General features: G+C 49.0%; 6 protein-coding genes across 6 annotated transcripts; 3 read left to right on the top strand and 3 right to left on the bottom strand.

The window, feature by feature from the left end:
• Positions 1-28: 28 nt before the first annotated feature.
• PHATR_10291 (predicted protein) lies at positions 29-994 on the top strand (the record flags this gene model as incomplete). Its single annotated transcript, XM_002186310.1, has 2 exons — positions 29-538; positions 593-994. 2 exons carry the CDS (start codon positions 29-31, stop codon positions 992-994), a joined length of 912 nt encoding a protein of 303 aa, XP_002186346.1.
• A 149-nt stretch (positions 995-1,143) lies between these two features.
• Positions 1,144-3,745, bottom strand: PHATR_33257 (predicted protein; the record flags this gene model as incomplete). Its single annotated transcript, XM_002186027.1, has 4 exons — positions 1,144-1,238; positions 1,293-1,525; positions 1,590-2,771; positions 2,859-3,745. 4 exons carry the CDS (start codon positions 3,743-3,745, stop codon positions 1,144-1,146), a joined length of 2,397 nt encoding a protein of 798 aa, XP_002186063.1.
• A 529-nt stretch (positions 3,746-4,274) lies between these two features.
• Positions 4,275-6,009, bottom strand: PHATR_43925 (cell surface protein; the record flags this gene model as incomplete). The annotated part of the gene is made up of 2 exons (XM_002186026.1): positions 5,419-6,009; positions 4,275-5,338 (listed from the first exon to the last, which is right to left on the bottom strand). Exons 1-2 carry the CDS (start codon positions 5,972-5,974, stop codon positions 4,275-4,277), a joined length of 1,620 nt encoding a protein of 539 aa, XP_002186062.1. The 5' UTR covers positions 5,975-6,009.
• Positions 6,010-6,319: 310 nt separating this feature from the next.
• On the top strand, positions 6,320-7,319 carry PHATR_43924 (predicted protein). Its single transcript, XM_002186309.1, has one exon. It carries the CDS (start codon positions 6,514-6,516, stop codon positions 7,147-7,149), a length of 636 nt encoding a protein of 211 aa, XP_002186345.1. The 5' UTR covers positions 6,320-6,513; the 3' UTR covers positions 7,150-7,319.
• Positions 7,320-7,410: 91 nt separating this feature from the next.
• PHATR_33254 (predicted protein) lies at positions 7,411-8,085 on the bottom strand (the record flags this gene model as incomplete). The annotated part of the gene is made up of 1 exon (XM_002186025.1): positions 7,411-8,085. The coding sequence occupies one exon, from the start codon at positions 8,083-8,085 to the stop codon at positions 7,411-7,413; it is 675 nt and encodes a 224-aa protein (XP_002186061.1).
• Positions 8,086-8,917: 832 nt separating this feature from the next.
• On the top strand, positions 8,918-12,381 carry PHATR_43922 (predicted protein). Its single transcript, XM_002186308.1, has one exon. The coding sequence runs from the start codon at positions 9,237-9,239 to the stop codon at positions 12,156-12,158; it is 2,922 nt and encodes a 973-aa protein (XP_002186344.1). The 5' UTR covers positions 8,918-9,236; the 3' UTR covers positions 12,159-12,381.
• The last annotated feature ends 93 nt before the right edge of the window (positions 12,382-12,474 follow it).

The raw sequence follows: 12,474 nt of genomic DNA, 5'->3' as shown, positions 1-12,474 counted from the left end.
GTCGCTTAGAGAAGCATATGAGCGCGCCATGAAAACTCGTCATGTACAGCATGCACAGCTTTTGACGACAATTGACCCAAAAGAGATTGAAATTCATAGAATCATTGGTGAAGGGAACTTCGGTCGGGTATGGAGTGCTCGCTGGGGAACTGCGAGTGTCGCAGTGAAGGAGTTCGGGTTCGCTCAGGCTGCGGTTGCTGGAAAATCAGTCATGCAGCAAGAGATCATCGAAGAGATTATAGGTGAAGCCGGCATGATGGCAATCCTTCGACATCCAAACGTGCTGCAGCTTTTTGGGTGCTGCTTGACTGCACAGGCCATTTGGATTGTAAGTGAGCTATGTTCACTTGGCAGTCTTCGCCAATTGCTTGACGATAACGATCGGATTCTCTCAGTTGAGACAAGAATCAACCTTATCCTCCAAGTAGCTGAGGGAATGGCATATTTGCACAGTCAAATTCCTCCAATTCTTCACAGAGACTTGAAGAGCCATAATATTTTCGTTCATGAAACGTTCACAAATGCAGAGGACAGTAGTGTTGCATCTGAAAAGCAGAATCGCGGTCGCACGCACAATGACCAATACGAAAAGATGGACACGCATTCAACGATCATTGCGAAGATCGGAGATTGGGGATCGGCTAGGGCAACGTTATCGGGTTCGAAGACTATGACCCATGGTGTTGGAACAGCATGCTGGCTGGCGCCTGAAGTAATCAATCACGCCCGCGCCTCCGAATTCAGTGATGTATATGGCTTCGGAATTATTTTGTGGGAACTGGCTACTCGGGAAGAGGTGTACCAAGGCTTGGAGACGACCCAGATTATCGCAAAAGTCGCAAACGAAAATCTACGGCCTCCTATACCGCTTGACTGCCCTTGGAAGGACATTATGGTGAAATGCTGGGCAGAAAATCCTCAAGATCGTCTTAGATTCATCGATATCATCAAGGAGCTACATGCGCTTATGAAAAGGATGGGGGAATCTAGCTGATCCAAGATTGTTATATGACTAGTTATGATTCAAACTCCATCGTTGAAATATCTGAAATCTGCAGAATATTAGCAAACCTTTCGATCTCAAAAAGCACATCTTCACGGCAGTCGATGCTTTGACTGCCATTTACCTTGGCTTTAATGTACCTATCGTTGGGAGTCTCGAAAGCGTTGGATACTGTGTGCCCTCCAAACGCCAAGAGAGAGCAACTTTTCAGGCAAGTAGCTAACATAAAGGCATTCTATGAGGATCGCAACCATTAAATCATAAACAAATCATCACGATAGAAACATACCTGTGGTCGGGGAGCCAAGCTCAACAGACACACTTAAAGGATATAGAGTCAACGATTCTGTTGTTGATCCACACGCGATCGCATATAGCGATTGCTCTAGAAATGCCGTTTTCTTGCTGATCCCATCTGACGTTGTCGAAGATTTCTCCACAAGCTCTTGATCGATCACGATACTCACAGGAGGTGCACCGAGAAATGAGATACTTTCTATCATATCTATAGCACCTCCGGCCCTACGATTGATAAGTAGAAATGTGAGTGGAGTATGACAAAGAACACCTTGCAATAGAAGCTTACATATCAGGCTGTGCGTCTAGCCCCGTGGCACTTCCTAAAGCAAGCGGAGCAACCCCATATAGTGCTGTCATTCCACAGCATTTGGTCATGGACACACGAACGTCACAACATGCAGACTGAATCGATCGGTCTCGAAGAGAAGGCGCCTTGTCATCAATGTCATCCCAGTACACACCAACACCGACCCGCTGGCCCAACAGGTTCATTGTTCGAGTCAAACCATCAAAAGCGTCTTTCACGACCCTTCCACTGAATCGCGCGCCAGCTGCGCGTCGACGATTTGGAGGTAAGCCCGCGATCTGCAATGCCATCGCTTCACTTGAGTATGTCTCGTTGCTTGCAAGATTCCGAAGCATCGATGTACTCCGCGGGAAGGTTGGGACAAAGGAGCCTGTCCTTGCGTCGCAAACTAGCCGAAATATAACCGGAAGAACACTCGAGGGAGAAGATTCAGTAATACCATGGTAATGGATTTTGACCTTCACAGCGATGCTCCCCCCATCTACAGCAAGAAAAATCCAGGAGGGTAAAAAGAAAGAAGATTTAGGAGGTTGCAGGGCATCCACTACGGCCCAGCATTTTTGTTCGGCACACAAACGTGTGGCTGCAAGTAAAGCATCACTCGCGGATAAACAGAAGGGATTTGAGGAGGCTTCTAAGAGATCGCGAGCAGTACTTCTCAGGTTGGCTTGAGTTGCAATTAAGCCTGAAATTCCGGCAGCTCCACTCAAGGAAACTTTGATACCGGCATCGGGTTCGGCTCGAATAGTTAAGGTCAATTGGCTCGTAACTTTGCCGTAATGCTTGGTGCCTAGAAATCCGTTGGTACTTTCACTTCGTTTGTCCAAAGCCAAGTCGGAAATTGAAGGTGGACCGTATGTGTCATCCACTTTCCAAAACGAAATGGACACGGCGCCCAATATTCCTTCCTCATTGTCAAAAAAGCGTACTGGTGTCACGGTTATGGGATAGGAAGATAGCATTGTTGCGGCCCAGACGCCCCGCCTCAAGGCCTGGGCTTGTGCAGACAACACTTCTAGCTGCCACGAAAGAGAAAAGTTGTGGACAACCTGAAATAAACGATGCAAAGGTCGGGCCACTGCAGGTTTTTCCTTGCTTTTATCATTTTCTCTTTCCTTTCGCATCAATGCTTCTTCGCGACTCATGGAGAGAGCAGCGAGTCTATGTAAGTCATACCGTTGCCGATTGGAAGTCTCCAGCTGATGATTGAATTCCCCTGTCTTTGCTTGTACTTTTACTTCAATCGACAACAACGTCCATTCTGGATCATCGTTTGTTGAGAGGACGGTTAAAATGGCCTCGATCGGATGGGAAAGAGTGGAAGAAGTTCCCAATGCTTTCGGATTTCCTTGAGTTAAGCGGACCGTCCCACCCCGTAAAGAGACTTGCCACAACGAAGTTATTTCTTGTCGCTTCATCCAACCAACCTCACCACGCAGTAGCTTGTCCCGAACAACCAAATGCCAACACTTTTCTATCTCTGTTCGGGATTCTAGGCTTTCTTTGGACGTTTCGTATCGATCTACAGAGAGACGCAGGTCTTTGGGCAAGTCATACCACCTGCCTTGCAAGAGAATATCCAGAGCGCCGTAAACGTCGTGCGGGGCTGCTCGCGCCGGGAATAATTGGGCGTGGAAGAAGTACAAGGCATCTTGTGCTTCATCGGCCTGTACCCAGGCAGTCCGGGCATGTTGGAGGGCTGCCGACGAGACTCGTACCGTTGTGGCGATATCAGAAACGCTTGAGGCAGCGCATAAGGCCGAAACGTGTTGCACGGATTTGGCGTGTTGCGATAGACGCCAAGCGAGCTCGTGACGTCTTTGGGCGAAGGATAGATTTGACATGCGCTCTTTCTTTAGTTGGTGTTGAGGCTGCGGATGCATTGGTTGAGTATCATCTTCGTCCTGCTGATTGGCATCGGCATCCTCTGCATGTACCGTAGCGGAAGTGACATCTAGTTCTCCGTGTGCCATGTTGTACAAATCAGAGTACAGAGAATCCGTCGACGCGAGCAGTACTGAGCTGAGAGGCGCTGTCTGGAGAGAGCCGTCTATTGGGTTTAGTGAGAGCTCGAGCCTACTCGGCGTGATGCCACCATTTGTCGTGTCACTGGAAGAATCGTGGTTGCTGGACATTGTGTAGCTTCACGAGAATTGCAATCTCCCTTTTGCAGCCCCTCAATGAACACCCTTGGAAAATCGATCCACTTCAGAGGAAGGATAGAGCCTGATTCATGCCGCCGCCTCCGATTTATCCTGGAATCATGGTCAAAACTCTGAAATCTAGAATCCGACGGATTTCAGCGGCATCCTCCGCTCCCTTCCATTTTCGTCTTGCGTTCGCCCGTGTGTACTGAAAACATTGGCACTGACTTTGAACGCTGCCCTGCATCTTCCCTTGCACTTACTGTTGACCCTATCCGTGGCAGTATTTATTCATGCATTAACTCTAGCTCCTTGTCTGACAGTTAATAGAAACGGGAGGTAGCTGTACATCGGCGAGTGAAATGAAGATAAAATTCGCTGACTATGAATGAACGGCGGTTGCTTTTTTTTAAATTTCTATTGCTATTTGGAAAGACCAGAGTATGCAGGCAGCAGCGATGGCATCCCCCCGGCGTACTGCCCAATTGCTGGCCTAACCGTCACTTGACAACTCTATACATTAATAACTGCCCTTGGAACGAGTGACACTGTACCCGCTATTCCAACCAGGCTGCCGCTGTTGTTCATTGCCCCCCGATTCCTCTTCATAGTAGGATTCTTCTTCAAACAGAGTGCCTTCTTCCTCCTCATATGATTCTTCCTCTTCGTCGAACTCATCCTCACCCTCCTCGTAAGTTTCTACGTCGTCCTCCTCGTCATCGTCGTAGTTGTCGTCGTCTTCATTATTGTCATAATTCTCTTCATCTTGTTTCAGTCCATATGTTGCGGCCACAGGGTTGGCTGATACCGAAGCAGTGTTAAATGTTCCAAGTCCTGGTGGTACGTACTCTTCCGGTGAGGATACTACGTACGGCTCAGCATCTTCTTTGTTTTTGGGTGACATGCGTTGAGGTTTTGGTGCTCCTCCTCTTGCACCACCGAAAGCAAAGAAGCCGCAGCCGCAAAGTGCAACCGCCCCAACTGCCACAAGCAACCACATCCACCATTCCATCTTGTCTATCCCACTTTCACTAGAACGACCCACTAACTCGGCTGAGAAAGGGGCTGGTGTCGGCTGGACGAAAAGGGGAGCGAATGTAGGTTGAAAGCTTCCGCCACTAATGGGCGCCAAGGTCGGGCTACTAGGTGATACTGGAGTGAGCGTAGTGCCAGTAGCCACTGGAGAAGCCGATGACCCCGGCGCAATTGGGGCAGGCGTCAAAAAAGGGAAAGTTATGGGCGTTCGTGTTGGCGCGATTGCGATGGGAATGCGCGTAGGTGCCCCGGGCTCAGCCGTAGCTACGATGGGGGATTGCGTAGGTTGAAATACGTTTGGAGCAGGGGTGGGAACCGGTTGGACAGTTAAAAATGAACCGCCGCCGTTGTTGTTCGTTTCATCGCGAACCACATAATTGACGCTGATTATTCTTGGGTCTATCGTAGTAAGTCCACCTTTTAAGTATGCTTGAATGGCTGGTAGAACTAGCTCTGAGGCTTCGTCGTCTGTCAACACGTTTTCTGCAAACGCAGTCATATAGCCTTGGATAGTGTAGCAATCACCACCATTCGCTACTGCGCATGGCACTGTTGTTTGATCGTGAGAGAGTCAAGCTTTGGTAAGTCACTGCGTCGTGGATCTTTTGGAGAAACATATGCTTACGTACAATCATCCGCATTCGTAGCTAGATCCAGGATTTGAGAGCCGATTCCAATAATCTTAGGCTCTCCTCCCTGTAATTTCCGAGCTTCCCGTGGCGCGATCGCCCGCAAATTTCGAAGTCGACCGGAACATTGATCGGGAAATAAAAGGGGTAGAATACCTTGGACCAGCTGACGATCCATCATAGGTAACAGATCAGATCGCACATCAGTAGAACTAGTACCTTGCACGACATTGGCTTGGTACAAAAACTCAATCGTCCGAGCAGTTCCCGAAATGGATCCGTAAAATCCACCATCGCTTAAAGTACACGGGGAGATAGCCTGTCGGAGATCAATAGTCGATACATCATTCCGAGTCGCGAACAAATTGTTGTGATCCGTTAAGGTTGTCGCTGACTGTGAAATCGATTCCGTTGTTTGATGGAAAAAGCGTTGTGTTGGAACGCTTTGCACAAATTTGACCCCTCCGGTTATCAGCAACAGAGGTACAATCGAGACCATGCTAGTTCTTCTATATGCTGCGGTTGCTCTCGGGCCCATCGTCATGGTGGTGGTCATTCTTGTGAAACTGTTCGGAGCTTGGATGAGTAAAGTCACGGAAAGTAGATTATGGACGCAAAATGTCGCGATTTTTGACTGGGTACGGTCACAAATCTTCAATCATACATGGTTTCGAAATTCAACGGATACACGAATGGCCGGATGCTTTAACTGATCGTGTCAAAGAAAATCCCAGGTCATCTCTGGGAATATTGTGTGGCACAACGAAAGACAGCTTTGGTCTAACCATCACACGGTTAATCACTGTTTTCTATCTATGTAAGAAAGGCTGTCCTTCTGTCCTCTCTCACAGTATGGGAGCAGCGCTTTGACTGTGAACTCGCTTCTACACTCTTGTTCGACCATGGCGAAACATAGCCTCTAAACCTGTGAGGAAATATCTAAGACTCGATTACTTCATTTTCCTACTGGCATCGCTATTTTATCATTTCTGCCCCGTTCGAGTAATATTTTGCAAGAACCTCATGCTGAAATTCGCCAAAGCGAGTACTTTCTGCACTTGATTACTTTCATTAAGAGACAGTAACAGTTCTACAATGGGTCGCTATTCCTCTGTCCAGGCGTACGCTGACAATACGAGCGGCATGCGCAGCGTGCCTTACGAGCAGGCCAAAGGGACAACCGGAAGTAGCGAGAGTGGTACAGCGCAGCCAAAGGCGTCGATCGTGAAGCCCGAAAAGGTCGTGAATCCTTACGGGTCCACGGCGGGTGCCGGGTCAGGCGAGTTTCATGTCTACCGTCACGCTCGTTCCCGGGAAATGCAGCGCATGGCGCAATTAACGGAGGCTGAGGAGGAAGCCCGAAAAGACCGGGAATTTGAAGACGAGCTTCGGTCCTACCAAACGGAAGAAGAACGACGTACTGCTCGGAAACGACGCAAACGACAACGAGAAAAGGAAGCGAAACTGAGGAAAAAGACTTTGGCCAAAATCGGTATTTCGACAAGCAGTTGTGGAGCAGTTGATCAGATAGAAAAATCATCATATGAGGAAGAGTCAACGTATACGCGTGTACCCGATACTGCAACGGCAGAGAAGAAAACGGAAAGTATTCCCAACGATGGCTCGTTTCTTGAGCGCATGAAGACTCAGCTCGCAGCACAACAGGTAGCCGAGGAAAAATCGGAGGCTGATGATCAAGAGGAAGAATCGGAACCTCGGGCCGAAAAGTAAGCAGCACGAGGCTTGTTGGCTGTGGAATAGTAGCGGTAACGTTTTAGCAGTGAAATCGGAAAACACTCATGCTCCGCCGGAAACTTGACTTTGCTTTTGCCCACACTCTATCTTTATGAATGCAAACTTGAGTCAATAGTAGTAATAGTAAATAGTGCTTTTCTTATTTATACGGTTGCCTCTACCGGTAGTTAGGTGGCTCAAAGGATGTGGAGGAGTAGTGGCAACGTGCTAGAAGTGTATTCGTCAGAGAAAGTATGCTTATTGCCAACTCCCTCTGTGGCCACTACCAACTGCTTCGTGCGACAGAAGTGCCCCTTCTTCTTCAATATCCTCTTCCATCATGTACATGACGTAGTCTAGATCAGATTGATCGTGGCGGAGGGACGAATCGTGCTGGCCCAAGTGTGAAACCTGCTCGGTGGGTGGAACCATGCGTGTGCCCGGAGGCACCACTTGGCAGAATACACCCACCGTGTCGGCAAAGTTGTACAACGATTCCAGGCGCACGGCTTGGGGATGGGGTTCGAAGAAACCCTGATCGTGCAAATGCCGGCAAAACTCCTCACACGCGTCCACCTCGCAGAAAGCCATTACAACGTTACTACCAGAGTTTTTGGGGTACTCTATCGTGTGAATACCTTGCTGCGGCGTGTTGGGTAAAAATGTGACAATGTAGACAGTTTCGGGCAAGTCATGCATGGCGTTGTCGTTTTTCCCATTCCCAAAAAGATGTGCGTAAGGAGTGTTTTGGGCTCCGATACGACGCTGAAGTTCATGCCCGTCGAACGTGTCAGGTTTTCTTTTTTCGTTGTTCTGTTGGTTGCCACCCGAGGACTGGTGCTGGTTGGACCACAAGCGCGTTGGCGTTGATTCCAATGACGGCGATCTTGCCGAGCTGCTTCGACGGTTGAATACAGTCAGAAAGGCATTCATTGTGGTGGTCGTGAAGAAGATTGTCAGGTATCCTAAAAGGAATGAAGCACGACAACAGCGAATCATAATGACCGATATTTTGCTAGGATAGTGTTGGTTATTGGAGCAGAATGTTCTCTTTAGCGATGACCTCCGTTGAAGACTGAAAAAGGTTTGGCTTTTTCCGGAACAAACTGGTTGACTTTGATACGTATGTAACGTTTGTACATTCCACCGAACAAGAGGTGAAACGATAGGAGACTAGAAAGTTTGTAAACAGCAAAAAGGGGAAATTCTTAGGAACAACACTAGCCTGACGATGATGAGCACCGATACTGAGGAAACTGGTAGATACCAGCGGGAATCAGGCAATATTAGTGCTTTTAGACAGATACGTTTCTTCGTCTGGCGTGAGAAAGGGTTCGAGACTTGAGATGGATCGTCGGAACTTTTTTACTTGGGCGGTCGGAGGTGGGGTGAGATGGTGAATATCGTACGAGCCACGAAAAAAAATCCGTTGGCAAAGCGTTCGATTCGATTCGATTCTCCGCGTGCGGGAGTGGCTTCTGGTTTTCGTTTCCGGTCGCTGATTGCAGGCTTCGCGATGATGCCGCAATTTGTTAGTACAGGTTGTTCTCCTATACGGTACTTTTCTGCACAAGTCGCCAGATGGTTTCACGCCTCCTCGCTCGGAGTAGAGAACAAGCGTGACATGGAGATGTTTAACTGCGTATGTCTGATTACGACCCCTGGATTACCAAGCAGATGGCGTGATGGATGGATGTATGGATGCTGTCCAAAGGATACAGGGACGTGAGGAACCGAATTGGGACCATTTGTACTTATGTTAGATCAAAATGGGATGTTTTTGTCAAAGTCACAAAGTCTTCGAATTCTTTCCGGGTTTCAAAGCTCTTGTCGAGACACGTTGGTATTTGTTTTTGGCTGGCGTCCTTCCACATGTTGGCTAGCTCCGTATTTGTTTACTAATAGTAACAGCCAAGGCGGGCGGGCCCTTACGCGGCTTGGGCGGCTCTCCGCGGTTGCAAGTAGTTACTGTTAGCTGTCGGCAGTGTAACTGCTATCATCTTTTTGCTGGGGATATTCCTTGCGTATTGCTCTTGTTTAGTGGTCGGAACCCTCACCGATTGTCGACAGATTGTTAATCGACCATGTCTACCGAACCGTTCGGCACCACACCGCTCCCGACGTGCGTGTCGGGAAGCCCAGTGAAAGTCTGGTTCGATGTTAATCCTCTGTTGGCGCGGGCGCAGCAGCCCCAAACCCAACAAGTGGCGAATTTCGAAGCCTTATCGAACGAAGCTTGTATCAACGGCTGCTTGCTGGATGTCAATCAGCATTTCATTGTGTACGGGATCAAGAACGGCCTTATCCGCGTCTTCCAACGCCATACGGTGCTCCGATCGTTGTTGCGCGGTCACGAGGGACAGAATCTGACCGACATGCATTTTTTCCAAAACGGCGACGTCCTCGCCTCGGCGGCGTCCAACGCCCAATCTTCCACGGTGCTCGTTTGGAGAGTCTTTGGGCGCTCTCCGGAAATCATGTCGGAAAAATTGTTGGAAATTTCGACGCCGCATTTCACTATACAACGAGTCGTCTGGCACCCCTTCAATCCGAATCAGTTTTGGATGCTGCATACGAATGCTGCCAACCACATGGTGGCGACGCTGGTGGAAACCACGCGGATCGCAACACAGCCTCATCCCGTCGAAGGACACGCCGTGTGCAACTTTCACGATGCGCACATTATTATGGACGGTGCGGTACAGATTAGTGCTGATTGTGCTTCGGGATCCGGTGCCTCTTTGACCGATTTGACCTGGTCCAATCGGGACACGCGACATATTTTGACGTGTCACGATTCTGGGGAAATTGTCTTGTGGGATTTGAAAACGCTGTCGTCCTCGTCGGCTACCCCTGGTACCGTGACTCCGGCTCGATTAGCAACGTTGCGTATGGACGAACCAGTCTCAAGGGGTCTGTTTTTGCCACACGAGGACGTCCTTGTATCGGACAATCGTAGCCAGGAGGCCAAACTGACCACTTGTTTTGTCACAGCCAGTGATAAGAACGGAACGATCACTGTATGGAGCCCATTCGAGAGTTCGGGAGCGCTGCCGCAAAAAATACAAATCTTGGCGGTGGAGAATCCCAGTCCCAGCTACGTTTTGGATGTTTGCTCGGGACCCGCCCCGGTCAACGCATCCCCGCCCTCGGCTTTTGTGGTGATGGCTGATCGCCACAGTGGGGCGATTCTAGCGTGGCATTTGCGGGCAGATTGGAACGATACCGTTCCGAAAAAGGCTTTGCTGAAGGGTTGTGACTACGTGGTGCCATTTCTAACAAAATTTCCAACCTATTCTTGGAGTGTAGTGTGTGCGCCTGCGACCAACATTTCCGACGAGGAACTGTCGGACCAGGGTGGATTGGTCTTTGACGTAGAACTCTTTGCCTACCAGACTACCGCGGTGCAGCGTTTGAAATTGACTTCTTACATGTGTCTGCCGCCGGAAACCTCGTGGACGGATCCAACGCCGAGTGTGCGGTTGGAGCGGCTAGTGTCCGCTCAGTCGGCGCACGTTTCCGAAATCGGCTCGGACGATGCCAATCCGGATGTTGAATTCGACGAAGCTTACGATTTGGAGGAGGATGACGAGGAAGAAGAAATTGAGGCGCCGGACCCCTCGTCGCTACCCTCGCCGTTGGGTATAGGCAATTCTACGCCGTCGTTGTCGAACAATCCTTTCGCTAACTGGTTGGGTACGATTGCGTCGAAAACGACTACTTCTGTACCACCAGCTGTAGTCGCAGCCCCTGCTCACGTACCTCCACCGGCAAGCTCGTTGCCCACACCGCCTCCCGATCAACCGAAAAAAATCGTCTTGTCGAAACACGATTTGGAGGATCCAAAAAAGGTGGAACCTCAAAACGCGGCTCCAGTGATGACCACTAAAGGCCCCAACAATATCAGCAACGCTGACTCTAAGAAAAAGAAAAAAGTAAAGGCAACACCTGTCCCCCCGTCAGCTCCGGAAGTGGGGAAGGTTTCCATTCTCAGAAGGGATGACGAGGTGAAGCCATCACTATTGCTTGATAGCGGTGCGAATATACCGCCATCTCCAACAAATCCAATCGAGGCCAGTATGGACACCAAATCCATTGCAGAAGATATTCGAAAGGTTGTACACCACGAAATGCGCTCAACTCTCGTTCCCGCCCTCAAGCAAGCTGTTCAAGAATCCTTGAACACTTCCGTAATCAATCCTATCCAAGCATCAATCACTCAACTGTCCAAGCAAGTGGTGATGAACGACAACATGGAATCCGCCTTATCGGGATCAGTTGAAGAGCCTCTTCAGGCCGCTGTTGCGAACACTATGCGAACGGTGTTGATTCCAACAATGGAGTCAATCACGAATCAGGTCTTCGTACGGGTATCTGAAAGTCTGGAACGAACGGCAGCGACTACATCAACTGATTCAAAAAAGGAACTTGAGGCTATCTCTTTACAGCTCACGACAATGACAGCTCTGGTTGCCGAGCTTACAAACGAAGTGCAAAGTCTACGCAAACTGGTTCGATCTAACCAAGCGCCTGTACCACCAGCACCTACGGCCCCGAGTCTACCTCCGATTAACCCCGTGGAGGCACTGCGCAAGGAAATTGCCGCACTCATACAACAGCGGCAGTACGAAGCCGCGTTCACGAAGGCTGTGTCATCAAGTACAGCCGAATTGGCCGTTTTCGCTTGTACAAATTCGAATCTGACTTCTGTGTTGGGCAGTGCACGAGTAGAACTGAGTCAGCGCATTTTAATTTGTCTGATGCAGCAGCTCAGTACTGTCTTAAATTGGCGTGATGCAAGCTTAAATGTACCACTCATCCTTGAATGGCTCCAAGAAATTGCCTTGTCATTAGATCCCAACGATGATACCATTAAACGGCACATTCCAACCGTTTTGCAACAAATGGTGTCCAGCGTCAACAATCGAATGTCCTTGGACGAGCCTGTTCTTAGGCGACCTTTACAGAAACTACTTCAGATTCTTCGGGGGATGTCTATATCATAAGAGCGCCAAAGGATTGTAAGACCGCAATGAAAATCGAGAATATGCATCTCTTTGTGAATTTTCTGAGCTCCTTCCGTGGCTTTAGCATTTTTTACGAGAATACGTACACTGAAGTCACGTCATAAGTATTGGCCTCTTCCTCAACAAGCTATCAAAAAAGCAATGATGGAGTAGCTTTAGGGGAATTCTCTAGAAAACAGTAGGTCATGCCGTGATTGATGGTAGTCAATTGTCTCCATAGTTGCAACGTGAGCGATACATACCATCGAATGACTCACTGCAGTGAACTTGATTGGGCACTTACAGTTTGCGACCT

This window comes from Phaeodactylum tricornutum, chromosome 3 (assembly GCF_000150955.2).
Source record: "Phaeodactylum tricornutum CCAP 1055/1 chromosome 3, complete sequence".
Taxonomy (NCBI): domain Eukaryota; phylum Bacillariophyta; class Bacillariophyceae; order Surirellales; family Neidiaceae; genus Phaeodactylum; species Phaeodactylum tricornutum.
Note: the sequence above shows the minus strand (reverse complement) of the source record. Positions and strands in the feature narration are given on the sequence as shown.

Bases quoted from the DNA above. Each gene is read 5' to 3' on its own strand.
- PHATR_43924 (XM_002186309.1), top strand. From the start codon at position 6,514: ATGGGTCGCTATTCCTCTGTCCAGGCGTACGCTGACAATACGAGCGGC.
- PHATR_43922 (XM_002186308.1), top strand. From the start codon at position 9,237: ATGTCTACCGAACCGTTCGGCACCACACCGCTCCCGACGTGCGTGTCG.